This window comes from Somniosus microcephalus, chromosome 9, assembly GCF_052327205.1.
Source record: "Somniosus microcephalus isolate GS21.2 chromosome 9, FLI_Smic_1.0, whole genome shotgun sequence".
Lineage (NCBI taxonomy): Eukaryota > Metazoa > Chordata > Chondrichthyes > Squaliformes > Somniosidae > Somniosus > Somniosus microcephalus.
This window is the reverse complement of record NC_140995.1, coordinates 202,349,756-202,365,277: the sequence shown is the minus strand read 5'-3', so window position 1 is coordinate 202,365,277 and position 15,522 is coordinate 202,349,756. Positions and strand designations below refer to the sequence as shown.

At 42.1% G+C, this 15,522-nt stretch overlaps 1 protein-coding gene across 1 annotated transcript in view; it reads left to right on the top strand.

Annotated features, from left to right (window-relative positions):
• Positions 1-15,522, top strand: part of sec63 (SEC63 homolog, protein translocation regulator) — an 88,907-nt gene that overhangs the window by 51,203 nt on the left and 22,182 nt on the right. The window contains exons 9-15 of the mRNA XM_085997765.1: positions 1,107-1,201; positions 1,889-2,021; positions 4,739-4,831; positions 5,044-5,189; positions 6,097-6,244; positions 12,577-12,659; positions 14,434-14,499. Coding sequence (XP_085853891.1) covers positions 1,107-1,201; positions 1,889-2,021; positions 4,739-4,831; positions 5,044-5,189; positions 6,097-6,244; positions 12,577-12,659; positions 14,434-14,499 — 764 coding nt within the window. The remainder of the gene's footprint in view (positions 1-1,106; positions 1,202-1,888; positions 2,022-4,738; positions 4,832-5,043; positions 5,190-6,096; positions 6,245-12,576; positions 12,660-14,433; positions 14,500-15,522) is intronic.

The window sequence follows — 15,522 nt, the reverse complement described above, 5'->3', positions numbered from 1 at the left end:
CTAATAGTATTTTTTGAACAAGTGATTGATTAGATAACAACAGCAACTTGCATTTATATAGCACCTTTAACATTGTAAAACATCCTATGGTGCTTATAGATAAAAAGCATTCAGTAGACGCAGTGTATATGAATTTTTAGGAGGCAGTCGATAAGGTGCCTCACAGCAGGATAGTTTAAAAAAAAATTCAGGCTTGTGTAACAGGAAATTAGCATAGGGAATACAATGTCTAAATTTGTTGGAGTGGGGGAGGGGTTTTGATAAATAGTGAGGATTGGTAAAGATATCAGGAACGTACAGACTAACAAAATCTAAATATGGATGCTGGAACTCTGAAATAAAAGCAGAAAATGCTGGAAACACTCAGCAGGTCAGGCAGCATCTGTGGAGAGAGAAACAGTTAACGTTTTAGGTTGATGACATCTCCGATTAACAGAACGGCAGACAAGTGCCAAATACAATTTGACGTGGATAAGTGTGACAATGTATTTTGGGAAGAAAATAAGAAATGGATCTATGTTTTCGCCAGTGCAGTAGATGGGATGAGAAATTAGTCATGAGGAGAAACTTGAGATACTGGGACTTTTTGCAATGGAGCAGAGAAGTCCGAGAGGAGATTCAGAAGGGTTCTGATAGTCTTTCCCTATTCACCCTATTTCATCTGGTTGGGGAATTGGTAATGAAGGATCAACAGTTTAAAACTTGCCAAGAATCAGGAGAGCGCTTAGGAGAGATTTCTTTATGCAGAGACTCCTTAGAACGTGGACTGCTTTGCCACAGGAGTGGTTGAGGCAGAGACCATTGGATCTTTTCAAGAAAAAGTGGATAAATATTTAGAGAAAGATGCAGGATAGTGGGCTTAGTTATGAGGCTACTCTAGCTGGCAGAGATGCGATGGGCCAAATGGCCTCCTTTAGTGCTGCATGGTTCTGTGGTTTAGGATACAAATGAAATGCACATAAAGTGTGAACTGATCATTCCATTCACCTCCGATTCAGGTTTCAATCCGCCTCGTTCCCTCCTCCCCCCCCCCCCCCCATCCCTTTGACTTTGATCATAGATCTGAACAGTACTGAGACATCTTACTTTTTCATTTCACCTGACAGGCCTTATAATGGTAGTGACGGCTGCCTTTGAGTTTGATCCACGCAGTAACAAAGAAGCTGTCATGAGACCAACAGACAATGTTGAAATACCTCAGGTAAGATCATTGTTAAGCTGGCTGCGCCAGGGCCTGATGCACGTGGGTTTGTGCCTGTGATTCTCCTACCCCCCTACCAAACCCAAGACTGTGAGATTCCAAGCTTGATGAGGTTATTTAGGTGAAGGGTGGGTATGGCCTCACAAAAAATGGTAAATGGAAAGTCAGCTAATCTTCTATGGAGAGGGACAGAGTCAGTAGGCCAGTTGAAATGGAGGTTTTCATACAGCATGGATTAAACTTAAATGGCAACGCTTCCACTACTCTATCTTAATAATGAGCCTGAACCGTGGCCTCTGAAGTGCACTCCATATTTGTGGCATTTCCATTTCCTACTTCAGCCGTTGGTGGCTATCTTAATGATACTGACCAGCAATGATTTCCTGTGCTGTGGATCTGTGGCCTGTAGCAAATGGGTTGAGAATGCCTAGAGGGAAAAATGTTGTTTCAATTCCATCAGCCTGGGTTGAGTCAAGTGCAGGTCCCAGTGTGAAAAGAAGACTGTTGTATCGCATTCCTCATACATTACCTTTCAAATGTGCTCAAATAAGGTTCATACCCTGCAACAGAATAGTGCTACAGTAAATGTTTTACATCTGTAAAATCTGAAGTATGCCCCTTTTTTCAGTAAGAGTCATTCTATTGCAGGAAAAAAAATCAGTCTTCTATTTTTCTCTCAAATGGCAGCTTATTCGAGAACTTGGTAATGTTAATGAGAAGAAGAAGGAGCTTCCATTTTGTTTACCATACAGCGTAAAGTCCAGAGTTCTGCTCCTTGCACATCTTTCCAGGCTGGACATCTCTCAAACACTTGAAGAAGGTAAAAAGAAGCTCATAAGACTGGGTGGAGGAGGGGAGGGGGAGTGAAGGACTTGTCAAGGATCCATCTACACGAAAGCCTCAAATCACAATATAATGTGCATTGGATTTATATGGGTTTTATTTTTTGTCAAGTTCTTATTTTTGTTTGAAGTAACGTTCGGAGTGATATTGTTTTGCTGGCGCGGTTTACTTCTAATTACTCCCAGATGTAGTTCTTAATATAACTCTATCTAGCGGTATGGTTGATGGTCAAGAAAACAAACTACAACAAATCACTCTTTGACTTTTACTGTTTACCATTTAGTTATGAAACAAAATTCTTAAATTTAAAAAAATACTGCACCCTAAATAGGTGCTACAAAAAGCTTTGGCAAAACAATTGAATTTTACACTTCGTGAAATGAACGAGTATTTATTTAACCACCGGATCTCTGGTGTTCCTCACAAGTTGGAGGATAAGCTATTTTATAATAGCGCTGTACATTGTAACACATGAGGGGGAAGTGTTTATGCTTGATAGGTCTGTCCTAATTGTGTAAAGGGACTTCCTTGCAGGTTGCTGCCTTGCTGCTAAAATAGAGCTGCATTTAAGGTGTCCTATCCCATTAAGTGTAACTGCACCAGATTAAGAATATGGGGGTAGAGTTTCTGCTTTGGGCGCAATCGGGAAATTGCGCCCAAAATGCGCTGGTTAGATTACAGTTCAAGTTTCCACTAATAGTCATTTGCATAAACAAAGGTAAAATCTTTGTGAACTAGCGTAGTAGATTGTACTTGTTTATTTTTTTCTTCTTTCCATTAAAATGTAGTCCTTGATGAATTTAAGAGTGGTAACTAGGTGCAGTTTTATTAATACAGCTGAAAATGGGTTTATCACCAAAAATACTAATTTTTAATAAGTGTCCAATCCTCCACCTGTGAGTTACCTGATTTTAAAATCACTGAAAATTACTTAAATGGTTCAGTATAGTTCTTTTAATAGTTTCATTAGTGTACACTAGTCAGTTTGTTAGTAAATTAAATATTTTATGATATGAAAAAACTTTAAACATGCCTACTGGTGCCTGTGCGCCAATAGAAAAAGGGGGCAATTTGAAGAACCTTCCAGAACTAGCGGAATCGGCTGAATCTTGCAAATTTGTCCTGGGGGCATGGTCAGTTTTGTGGGTGGGGCCTAATTTGGGCGAACTGAATTTTGAACCAGCATAAAGATCGCAGAAACCACAAACTTGAGTGTTTTGGGGCAGAACTCGCTTGAATTTTAAATTCCCCGTTCTTTTGCACTGATTCAGCCAATTGCGCTGGAATCTGGTCCAAAACAAGCGGAAACTCTACCCCATGATCTCCTAACTGTTCAACTACTTCCTTTCACAAAGTGCTCTTAAATAAGCACACCCTGAGGTTAATTAGAAACTAATCGATGTTGCTCAGGGAAATTTGTCTCTAGGTTGGCAGTTCCTTGTAAACTCAACCTCCTTGGAGACACCAGATTATCCAGGACAGGAACCAGCAGAAAATGACTCTTTTTTTAAAAAAAAAAGGTTGAATTGTTGCTGTTTAATATGTAATTTGAGCTAATCGGGAACATGTGTGACATGCATGTGCGATAGACATACTAGATGCAAGACTTATTAAATGGATAGACATTGATTGATGAAGTGTCTATATATAGACAGACAAATTAGCTATTTAATCATCAGTTTATGCTCTTCCTGTGATTGGATCCCATATTGCCAAGTATTCTTTGTGCCTTTCTTGATTTTGTACAAATGCTGTCCAAAGCGTTCACTTCCAATTAATGTCATATCCCCATCCCAATTATAACACAAGCTGCATTAATTTACTTTCAGTGCTGAGATGTCTTTCCCAACTAATAAAATCCTGGTCTGAAATCATCTTTAGTTTCGACTCCAGGGCCAGCATTCTCAAATTCATATCTCCTAAAATTCTCAAAGCTTAATTTGTTGGATGTGCTTGCAGTGTTTTCTACTGTAAATGTTGTACATTCATACTATTCTTCTCAGCCGTGACTTAGTGATAACACTGAGTTAGAATGGCATCGATTCAAGCTCCACTCAGAGACTTGAGCATGTAATCTAGGTTGATAGTTCAGCGCAGTCATAAGGGAGTTGCATTGTCGGAGGTGGCTCATTTCAGATTAGAAGTTAAACAGAGGCTGTCCTCTCCGGTGGACATAAGATTTCATAGCACTATTTGAACAAAAGTAGGGGAGTTGGCCTGGTCAATGTTTATCCCTCAACCAACATCACCAAAAAAAGTTATCCGTTCATTTATCCCATTGCTATTTGGGACCTTGCTGATGCTGTTGCGTTTCTCTACTTGCAGCAAGTGACTGCATTTTATTAAAATAATACTTAATTGGCTGTGAAGCTATTCGGGTTGTCCTGAGGATGTGAAAGGTGTACGTTCTTTTAATTGGAAATTATACCAGAGACACACTAGCAGGCAGTAAATGTATAAATCCATTGTTATTTCAGAACTATTTGCACAACTTTGTCTCTTTATTGAAAATTTCTATACATTGTTCAAAATTAATTGAGACTTTTTAATGTAGTGTTCTATTTCTGTTAGGAGAAAGGAAATGGGACACAGCTCTATTTTCTTCTCCTGTACACGTGATAATTGTTTTTAAGATGTCCACCATAATTATTGAGAATTAGTGCTAAACTGCCCATTTGTTTTCTTTACCACAAGATTATTGGTTTGTTATACGGAAATGTCCTACCCTCCTTCAGGAAATGATTAACGTTGGCTGCCAGCTGACTATGATGGCCAACACCCGAGGTGGTAAGTGATTTGTAATGATAATGAACAGTAAATAAATGTAATTCCTCGTTTATTCAACTTCTTGGGGCTGGGTGGGAAGGGAAATGTAAAAAAAGGGGAGGGAAAGAAGAAAAGTTGACTTTGGTTTTAATGCGGGTTATTATTTATTGATATTTTTCATTTAATATCTGTCTTGAGGTATTTGAATTAAAATCTGTGTTGACTTTGATTAGGAATCCATGCTCCCCGTTTGGAGTCCATAGAGAACTGTATGAAGCTATCGCAGATGTTAGTGCAGAGCCTGTGGGAGTCTAAATCTCCTCTGCTTCAGCTTCCACTCTTTGAAGAGGAACACCTTAAATACTGTTTGTCTAAAAAGGTAATAAGTTGTGCTTATGATGGATAAATCTCTGTTTAGGAATGGGATTGGCGATTTATAGAGAGGTATTCCATGTATTGCTGCTGGATCCAAGGAATTATCAAGTCAGCCAAGTTTCAATAGTGAAGATGATGATGGATACATTTTCTGGTGCTTTGCTGGATTACTTCCTGGGGGGTCTGAGAAATTTTTCAAAACTCTTGGATAAATGGGTTTGTTAGGGTAGGTCATACATGATCTGTGACGAGACTGGGCTGGATGCACTTTTCTCATTCTGTGCTTTTCTAAAGTTTGTAAAGAGCGTAGCCAGTTTGTGAGGAAACTGGGTGAGGTTTGTGAAAACAAGTGACTAGACAAAGAATTCGTCACCCGTTGCATATTCTTTAAATTTGAATTTGCAAACTTTGCATGTGAATTAGCGTTGCCACAAGCATTTTTCTTTCGGCTTGCATTGCCGCACAAGCTGATGCAATTTGTTTTCAATTTAAATATCAATGAATGCAGTTTTTTGGCATTTCTATGTGCAAGTAATTACATATGGGTAACGAAACTGATTCTGAAATGTTTTTAGGCTGTGTAATTTTTTCTTGGGCATCAAATATTTGAGCGCCCCTCACCACAAAATGGTGAAATTTGCAGCTGTCTCGAGATTTCTTGAATTACAACTTGGCGCAATGCAATGACTGTACAGTGTGTTTACTTTGAATAAAAATTGTTTAAGTGCATCTGACCGACCAGGAATTCCATTGCTCAAACTTCAACCTCAAATGACACTATAGTTGCACAAAAATGTCTGGAGTGTACAGACTCAACTAGAGGGTGTTCTTTCCATGTGGGGTCCTGCTTGAATACTGTGCATGTTGTTGCAACAAAAAAAATTAGTTGTTTCTCTCGCCTCCACAAACAGTACAAAGTCCGAACTATTCAGGACCTGGTTAGCATGAAAGACGCAGATCGTCGTAATATGTTGCGCTTCCTGAGTGAGGAGAAGTACGACGAGGTCATGGCAGTACTTGGGAACTCCCCTCATGTTGGCATGAAGATAAAGCTGCAAGGTATGAATCAGTAATTCTGGAAATGTCTGTTGGTGTTGTTACGTCCGTGTAATAATCAGACACAGACTGCGGAGAACGGTACAACAGGTGTTTACTCAACGTGGCTCAAACTGCAACTGAACTGTACAGATTACTACTTAGCGTTATATACAGGTGTGGTCACTGCTGGTACTTAGAGTATACATGAGCTGTACGAAGTAGTTTCCCCCTTAAAGGTACATACATTACAATTCCTCCCCTTTTAGATTAACAGTACCATAACACTCATTTAACAATTACATATCAAACTAATTACAATTAACACTTTTAACATGCAACATTAGCTGAAAATACTCTATTTATAAATTCAGTCTTTGGGGAGGCTTCCTGATCCTTTCTGGAAAGCGCCTTTCCCGAGTGTCTTGCTCTTGGTGCGGAGGTGATTCTGGCCCCCTGTCGTCGGTTGGTTCATCAGCTTCTGATGCTACTGTTTCTGGGGTAGATGCGACCTGTACGTCGGGTTCATCACCAAGTACGTATGGGCGAGGCATGGGGTTGACTCGTTCCTGTGACTCTAGGATCTGGTCAGCATGGCGTCTCACGATGCTCTCCCCAACGTCCACTGTGTACATTAGTGGGCCCTGCCGTGTGCATATCGTTCCTGGCTGCCATTTTTCTGTTCGGTAGTCGCGGGCCAAGACTGGTTGCCCTACATTGAAGCTCCTTGTTGGCTTCTCATGGATGTGCTGGAATTGCTTACTCTCAACATCTCTTTGTACGTTTGGTCTGAGCAAATCCAGGCGAGATCTTAACCTTCGGTTAAAGAATATCATGGCTGGGGCCTGGTTGGTGACTGCATGTGTCGCATTCCGGTAGGTGAACAGGAAATTGTCCACCTTGTGCTGCAGCAGAATGTTGTCATTGTACATAGCCTTTATTGCCTTCTTAAAGGTTTGTACGAACCTCTCAGCCAATCCATTTGTGGCTGGATGATACGGGGCGGATGTGTAATGCCTTACCCCATTCTTTTTCAAGAACCTCCGGAACTCTTCGGACACAAACTGTGGTCCGTTGTCAGAGCAAATCTGTTCTGGCAAGCCATTCCTGGCAAAAATGGTCCGTAGGACTGCAATAGTTTTCTCCGTGGTGGTGGAGGACATTTTGATGACCTCGGGCCATTTTGAGTGCGCATCCACGGCTATTAAAAGCATTGAGTCTATGAATGGACCAGCAAAATCAATATGCACCCGTTGCCATGGAGATGAGGGCCACTCCCATGGGTGTAGAGGGGCCTGTGGTGGTGCATTTTGGACTTTCTGGCATCCTGAGCAGCTCTTGGTCAGGTCCTCGATTTGTTTATCGATTTCCGGCCACCACACATAAGCCCTGGCTAGGCTTTTCATTTTTACCCCTCCCAGATGACCCTCATGAAGCTCATTGAGCACTCTATCCCTTAACTTGGGTGGAATTACCACTCGGGATCCGCACATCAAGGTCCCCCGGCACACTGACAACTGTTCCTCTCCTTGTCGAGAATGCTGGCAACAGTGAGTCGCCATGTGCTGGCCATCCCTTCTCCGTCAAATCATATACCAGAGACAGTGTTGGGTCATTTAGGGTTTCCTTTTCGATACAAGCGTTAGTTACCGGAAGGTATTCAACTATAGTCGAATGGGATATTTCAACAGGATCCACTGCTGGTGCTTCCTCCGCAGTAGGCAGTGGCAGGCGTGATAGCCCATCAGCATTTCCATGCTGTTTCGTGCCCTTATATTCAATCTCATAGTGGTGCGCCCCTAGAAAAAGTGACCATCTTTGTAGTCGTTGCGCAGTCATCACCGGAACGCCCTTCGGATTAAAAATGGAGACAAGAGGCTGGTGATCAGTCAGCAAGATGAATTTCTGCCCGTGCAGATAGTGATTGAACTTTTTCACTCCCCACACTAGGCTGAGGGCCTCCCTGTCAATCTGGGCGTAGTTACGCTCGGCTGAGGTTAGTGATCGTGATGCAAAGGCTATTATTGGCCTCTGAGCCGTCCGAGAATTTGTGTGACAGCACCGCTCCAATGCCGTAGGGTGACGCATCACGTGCCAACCGAATTGGTAATGCTGGGTTGTAATGGGCCAATACCTCTTTCGATGTGATTAGTGTTTTGCTCTTCTGGAAAGCTCGTCTACATTCGTCACTCCACTTCCATGGCACCCCAGTTTGCAGTAGGGTGTTCAGTGGGTGTAGTATTGTAGACACATTTGGCAAGAACTTATGGTAGTAGTTTACCAGCCCGAGGAACGACCTCAGTTGTGACACATTTTCTGGTGCTGGAGCCTTGACTACTGCCTCAATCTTCTCTGGGGACTTATGTAATCCCTCTTTATCGATAACGTGGCCACAATACGAGATTTGTTTTCTAAAAAAACTCGCATTTGGGGCGGTTAGCTCGGAGCCCATTTTCCTGCAATCTAGTGAGCACCTGCTCCAGGTTGGCAAGGTGATCACTGTCATTTTCGCCCGTGACCAGGATGTCGTCCAAATAACACTGGGTCCCTGGGATCCCTTGCAGGACTCGTTCCATTGCCCTCTGCCAAATAGCCGGAGCTGATGCTACCCCGAATACCAGCCGGTTGTATTGGTAGAGACCTTTATGGGTGTTGATTGTGAGGTATTTTTTTGATGCTTCTTCTACCTCCATTTGCAGATACGCCTGGGCCAGATCAATCTTAGTGAAGCGTTTCCCTCCAGATAGCGAGGCGAAAATATCTTCAATCCGCGGAAGTGGATATTGTACGGTGTGAAGGACCGGGTTCACTGTTACAAAGTCCCTACAGATGCGAACCTTCTGTGGTTCCCCAGGCGTGCTGCTCAACGACTTTTTCATCACAGGGACGATGGGTGTAGCCCACTCGCTCCAGTCTACCTTGGACAGTGCACCTGAACGTTCCAGACTCTCCAGCTCTGCTTCGACGGCTGGGCGGATCGCATAAGGTACCGGTCTGGCCTTAAAAGAATTTTGGGCTTGCGTTTTCTTCAATTTTAATCGTCGCTGTCATGCCTTTTAGTGTTCAGAGTCCTTGCTGGAACACTTCTTTCGCGTCAGTTAGGATCTTTGACAGTCGCCCAGGTGTGACGTCGTCATCCTTTTTGTCAGCCACAGTCAGTGCCTGTATGGAATGCCAATCCAGTTGTATTTTCCGGATCCATTCACGTCCCAGTAATGGTGGTCCTCCATCTTGCAATACATACAGGTCTAGTTTTGGTGTTTCCTTACCGTTATATATAACGGTCACCCTTATTTTTTCTTTGGGGTAGACTTTTTGCCCCGTGTACGTCTTCAAAATAATTTTTGTGTCTCTCAAGGGTATGTGTGAGAATAGCCGCTCGTAGTCCCGTTGGTTTATGACTGTTAGGGCTGATCCTGTGTCCAATTCCATCTTTACCTGGACTCCTGCTATCTTGAGAGTGACCTAAATGGTTCGGTGACCCTCCGTTGTGATCACATTATGTAGTTTCAGACAACTCAGTTCCCTGCTTTCGGAGTCGTTATCACTCTTTTGTTCGTCTGAACTATTCTCCGTCATCTTATGTACCTTCTGGTACTTTCCTTTGGTAGGTTTCTTATTGCTGGTTTTCTTTCCCGACCTGCAGACTCGTGCTATGTGTCCTACTTTTCCACACTGTCTGCACACTTTGTCTTTGAACCAGCAATCCTTCTGGTCGTGTGTTGTTCTGCTGCAGCGATAGCACTTCCCTGTTCCATATGACATTTCGTTTGTGCCATATTCTTGCGGTCTCTGTTGTATCTCTGCAGCGCCCCGTGCTGCTGCTTCATATGATACCGCAATGCTGAAAGCCTTTTCCAGCGTAAGGTCCTTTTCAGATAAAAGCCGTTTCTGGGTTCCTTCACTTTGAAGCCCACACACAAACTTGTCCCTTAAGGCATCTGTCAGTCCCGCTCCAAACTGGCAGTGTTTCGATAGTTTGCGCAGTTCTGTTAAATAATCAGCATTGCTTTCATCCTTATGCTGGTTCCGTTTGTGAAACTTGAATCTTTCTGCTATCAGCAGCGGTGTGGGGTTTAAATGTTCCTTTAGTATCGTTACTATGTCTTCAAAACTCTTTTCCATTGGCTTCGTTGGGGTTACTAGATTTCGTAATAAACCATACGTCTTTGCACCCATTAAATTTAACAATACCGACGCTTTCTTGTCATCTAACACCTCATTTGCCTTGCAGTACACCTCTATTCGTTCGACATATGTAGTCCAATCTTCGACTTCATTGTCAAATGCGGTGATACTGCCACTCTTCGGCATTTTGGGTGTGGTTTAAAATGGCGTCTCCCGCGCTTTCCTTCCTCCCCCGCTGCTGCCGACGCCGCTCCCGGTGGTTCTCGTGGCAATGGCGGCACCTCGCGGGTTTTTGTGCGTCTCTCTCTCCCCCTCTCTCCGACGCTGCTCGGCCCCTGAACACCGGCTACGCCCTGTGCGCTCTGCCCTCTCTCTCCCGTCGACGCTGCTCGGCCCTTTCCTGTGCTGCTCGGTCGGGCTCTAGCTGGGAAGGGTCTGCGCACTACCTGTTGCCAGCCCGTTTCGCTGGGCCACCTCAACTGGAAAGCCAAGCCTGGCTCTCGACAGCCTCCCCCGCAATTCTCGAGTCTCTGCTGGATGACTGGGTGGTTTCCTGTGGTCGACGCCCGAGTCTCTGGCCTTGACCTCCAATCCACTGATCTCCAGGGACGAATCCCCGGGAGGTGATGCAGAGTTGCAGGTAGGTTCGAACCTGCCTCGTCGCCAATGTTACGTCCGTGTAATAATCAGACACAGACTGCGGAGAACGGTACAACAGGTGTTTACTCAACGTGGCTCAAATTGCAACTGAACTGTACAGATTACTACTCAGCGTTATATACAGGTGTGGTCACTGCCGGTACTACAGTATACATGAGCTGTACAAAGTAGTTCCCCCCCTTAAAGGTACATACATTACAGGTGTGAATATATATGCAAGACTGGGGGAATTTGCTGTCAAGTCTTTAAATATCCAGTAATAAGTAATATTGAATATTTGTTATGCATACATGCACTGAAAGATCAACATCTGAACATTTAAAGGAAATAATTAGTCTGCATATCAGTATTATTGGAATTCTGGTCGGGTCCATTGGCAACTGACAGAGCAAGTCGGTTGATGTTTTCAGAGGGCATAGGGTCCCCCTCAGACCTGACCTGTTGTGTATTTCCAGCATCCGTAGGGGTTTCTTTTGTGAATTTGTACGCTGATGTTGCTGCTGAGGAATGAAACTCTTTCTGTCTATGGCACCATGTGTCAGGATCAAGCATTCCCCAGGTTAGGCATCATACTGTTAGATACAGAGAAAAGCTTCTACCCTGGCCAACAATATTTCTATATCCCAACTTCAGAAGAGCACTTCCTACTGCACAAGTGTGACCTTCCCCACATCAGCCATCATGTTACTCTTGGAGAGAAGGCCGATTAGTGCTAAATTCATAATTTTGTGCTGTATTGAGACTGCCAAAATTATTTCATGTAAAATTCTAGGTTTCACCACTTGAGTTAGGAATATTTTTCTTTCTTTTAAATTGAGATTTTAGGGTGAGGTGTTGGAATTGGGTTGAGACTGCCCAATTCTTTTGTACATAGAGCTGTTAAGCCCAGAGAGAGCAGACCTAATTGCAGCCCATTGCAAGAACGGCTGGGAATACAACCTTGATCCATCCAATACATCAATGTACCTTCAAATGCTGCGCTGTCATCTTTACGAGCGATCACTGGATTCAATGGCTACCATGTTGAAAAGTTGTGCTCAACTTCATTCGTAGATTATGGAGCCACATTTACAATCCATTTGTAATCAGTGAGTGGAAGATCTAGCAATCTTCTTTCTTCCCAAGATCTTGTGTTCCATAACTGGAGCCCTCATCTTTTATTTTTGATATTTAACTCTAGTAACAGAGGGGCAAAGAGCATAATGTGATCATCACTGAGAATAAATGCATGTAGCAGGGTCTGGTAAGGTATGCTGAGTTTTGGTGATTTCGCCTGTATTCTATTCCCCTAAGTTGAACTATCTAAAACTGCAAGTTGGCCATAGGACACATTTCCCAAGTGCTAACCTGCTGAGCGTGTATTGGTGCATTGTACTATCTGTGACTTTCCAAAGCTTGCTGGTGGTGGATGAGGCACCTCACCACAGGCAAGGGCTGGAAAACTCCACCCTACTGAATAAAGCTGAATTTTATTTTCCTTTTAATGGTGAAGAGATCTTGGGATGGGGTGGTGGTGGTGGAAACAAGTTGGAAATCTCTTTAAAAACATCTTGTTTTGTTCCTCATAGTTCTGGATGATGAGGACAGCAGTAACATTACTGCAGGATCAATCGTCACTGTCACCGTGACACTTCACAGGGAGGATATGGCCGTAAGTAGAAGTATTTCATCCTGGAGCGCGGGTTGCAAGACTCTTTCACACAGTTAATAGGAAAAGTACATTCTTTAAAAGCTCTTCAGCTAGAAAGGTGTGTTTTTTCCCTCTGTATCTGAAGTTATTTCCACCCCCGCCACCACCAATCCAGACTCTGCTTTTAAAACTCTACTCAATTCATAATTAGCAACATGCGCCACATTCTTGCCAATTACTGGTTAGGGGGATTCGTGTCCCAAAATCCTTTCAGTCCAGATGCAAAAACAAAATTTTTCCAATTAATGGGTGTTCAAATTTTTTTTTTTTTAATCTCTGGAATGTGCTAAATGTATGACTTTTGACAAGTTTTTATACATTGTATCTTTTACAAAGAGTAGTAGTTCTCACATGGCACACCTTGCATGCGGAGTTAGTTGCGGACTGGAGTGAGGCTTTTGATGTTTGATTTGTATTAATGACAGTAGAGTTAATTAAGTAGCTATAGTTTCAGCTTGATTCAGGTGGTCGTCCTTGTCCTGAGTCTCAATATTAGGGTTCAAACCCCAATCCAGGATTTAAGTGCATAATCTAGGCTGACATTTTAGTCCAGTACTGAGGGAGTGCTGCACTGTCAGAGGTACTGTATGTTCAGGTGGACATAAAGATCGCACGGCACTATTCAAGCAAGGGAGTTCTCTGTGTCCTGGCCAACATTTATCCCTCAACCAATGGCAGTAAAACAGAATAATTAGTTATTGCTTGTTTGTGTAACCTTGCTGACTGCAGTTTAGCTGTTATGTTACACTTCAAAAATAATTCATTGGCTGTGAAATGCTTTGGGACATCCTGAGGATGTGCGAGTAACAAGATTTTATATGAATACAGGTTTGTTCTTTTCCACAGTCATGTACCTGTGCTTAGCTCCTTCTATTTTGTGAACCGTCTCCATTTTTTCCCACAAACGTTCAAATAAAATGCAACGGAAAAGTCTAACTATGAAGCCAAATTCTCAGTTTAGACTGTTCAGAAAAGATTTCCTTGGAGTTTGATGGGGTCTGTCGTTGCATGTGCGGAAGAGGCAGCTACTGCTATTTTTACTTGAGACCCATTTGAAAATGAACATCTCCCTACACTTGGAGGTGGGAGAACGGGATTGGGGAAAAGAAAATAAATTCCAGTAACTTTACAGCCAGATCCGCTGATTCGCACGGCTGCAAAAACATATACAAATAAAAGTTGAGTACTGTATAATGCCCGAACTTGAACAAATATGAACAGAAACCTGAATAAAGTTCTGGAGTCAGAATCACCGATCCTCTAAGTTACAATTGCTGGATGGATGGCTTAGGGAACTGAATCAGACAGAAGAAGAACTAGAATTTTTTTTTAATGTGCAAACTTCAATCAAATTTAAGAAATACATTACAGTTGGTAATGTTAGTAAAAGCCTGCCACAAGTGGGTCGTTAGTTAGTAATGGCTTCTGACTTTCTGGTAGATTATGGTGAAGCTGTAAGCGCCTAATTGGAGAAAATTGGAAAATGATTACCAGTGACCAATCTGGTTGGTACAAAGGGACATCACACCATGTACCAATCAGACTACCAGAAGAGGACATTTGCATATTTATTTTTTAAAGTCTTGACTCCCTTAGAACTTTAGCTAGTAAAGTGCTCTTGGCGTCCAAGTTATATATTCAAATAAGTGAGCTATGGATTCAGTAATTTAGTTAAAATCGAATCGAACAAATCAATATTTTATGTAGTTAAATGTTTTAACCCTCTTTTCCAAAGGCCGTCTTTGAAAAGGAACAAGAACATAGTGCTTGTATAGCCGAAGATCAGGAAACTGACGACATAGTAAGTTTAAATGGTAAAATAAATTTCTAGCCAATTGCATCTATTATGTGAAAAACTGCAGTATCTATAATAGTCTATGATATGAATTTAAAAAAAATTCAATGTAACCCATGTTCTCCTTGACTTTAACCTGTACATATTCTTCTGGGAACACAAGAGAATGCTTCATAGATTTTTTATGTTCATATAATTGAAACCAAAAGATTATGTTCTTCAGAATTGAAACCTCCTGCTTCCTGCCTCCATCCTCTGAGAAGGCAGTGATTTAAGGCTATGTACTCCATTGCTGCTGAACACACTTACTGAAGAACTGAAAAGCACACCTTTCATTAACTAGTTGTGTTTCATGCTGACCTCCACTGTTTATCTATATTCCACCCATTCTTTTTATGAAACAGTTAATTAAGAAATTTGCTAGGTTATTTCATTTTCAGTAATTTAATCGTTCACAATCAAATATTTTATTAAACGGATAAAACAGCTGCTGAATAAGAAGTTTGAGTCTATTTCTTGTTTCAAGCCATGATATCAAAAGTTAGTATTTGTTACTGCATTAGTTGCAATGGATTTTGTGAATAACACCGTTGAGAGGAAAAAGGTTTTTTGCTTGTCCGTGTTTCTCAGAAATGATTTTCAGCATATGAAACTTAATTCTATTTGACTGTATATGCATATATCAAAGCTCATTGTTGTGTTTTTCCCTTAGCAAAAAGTAAAAGATGTTAGTCTTGGCTCAGTGGTAGTATTCTTGTCTGAGTCAGGAGGCTCAGTGGGAGTACTCGTGTCTCTGTCAGGAGGCTCAGTGGGAGTACTCTTGTCTCTCAGTCAATCAAATCAAATCAAATCAACTTTTATTGTCATTGTTAGTGCACAAGTGCAGTACAACGAAATGTAGGCTTGCGGCTCCCGAGAGTGTACAATTTGGATTAGGACACTTAAACATTTCAACATACATTTGTACATATATATTAGCATAAATATGACCATAATAAAGTGCATCGGCAGATGTGCAGGCTTTAGTGT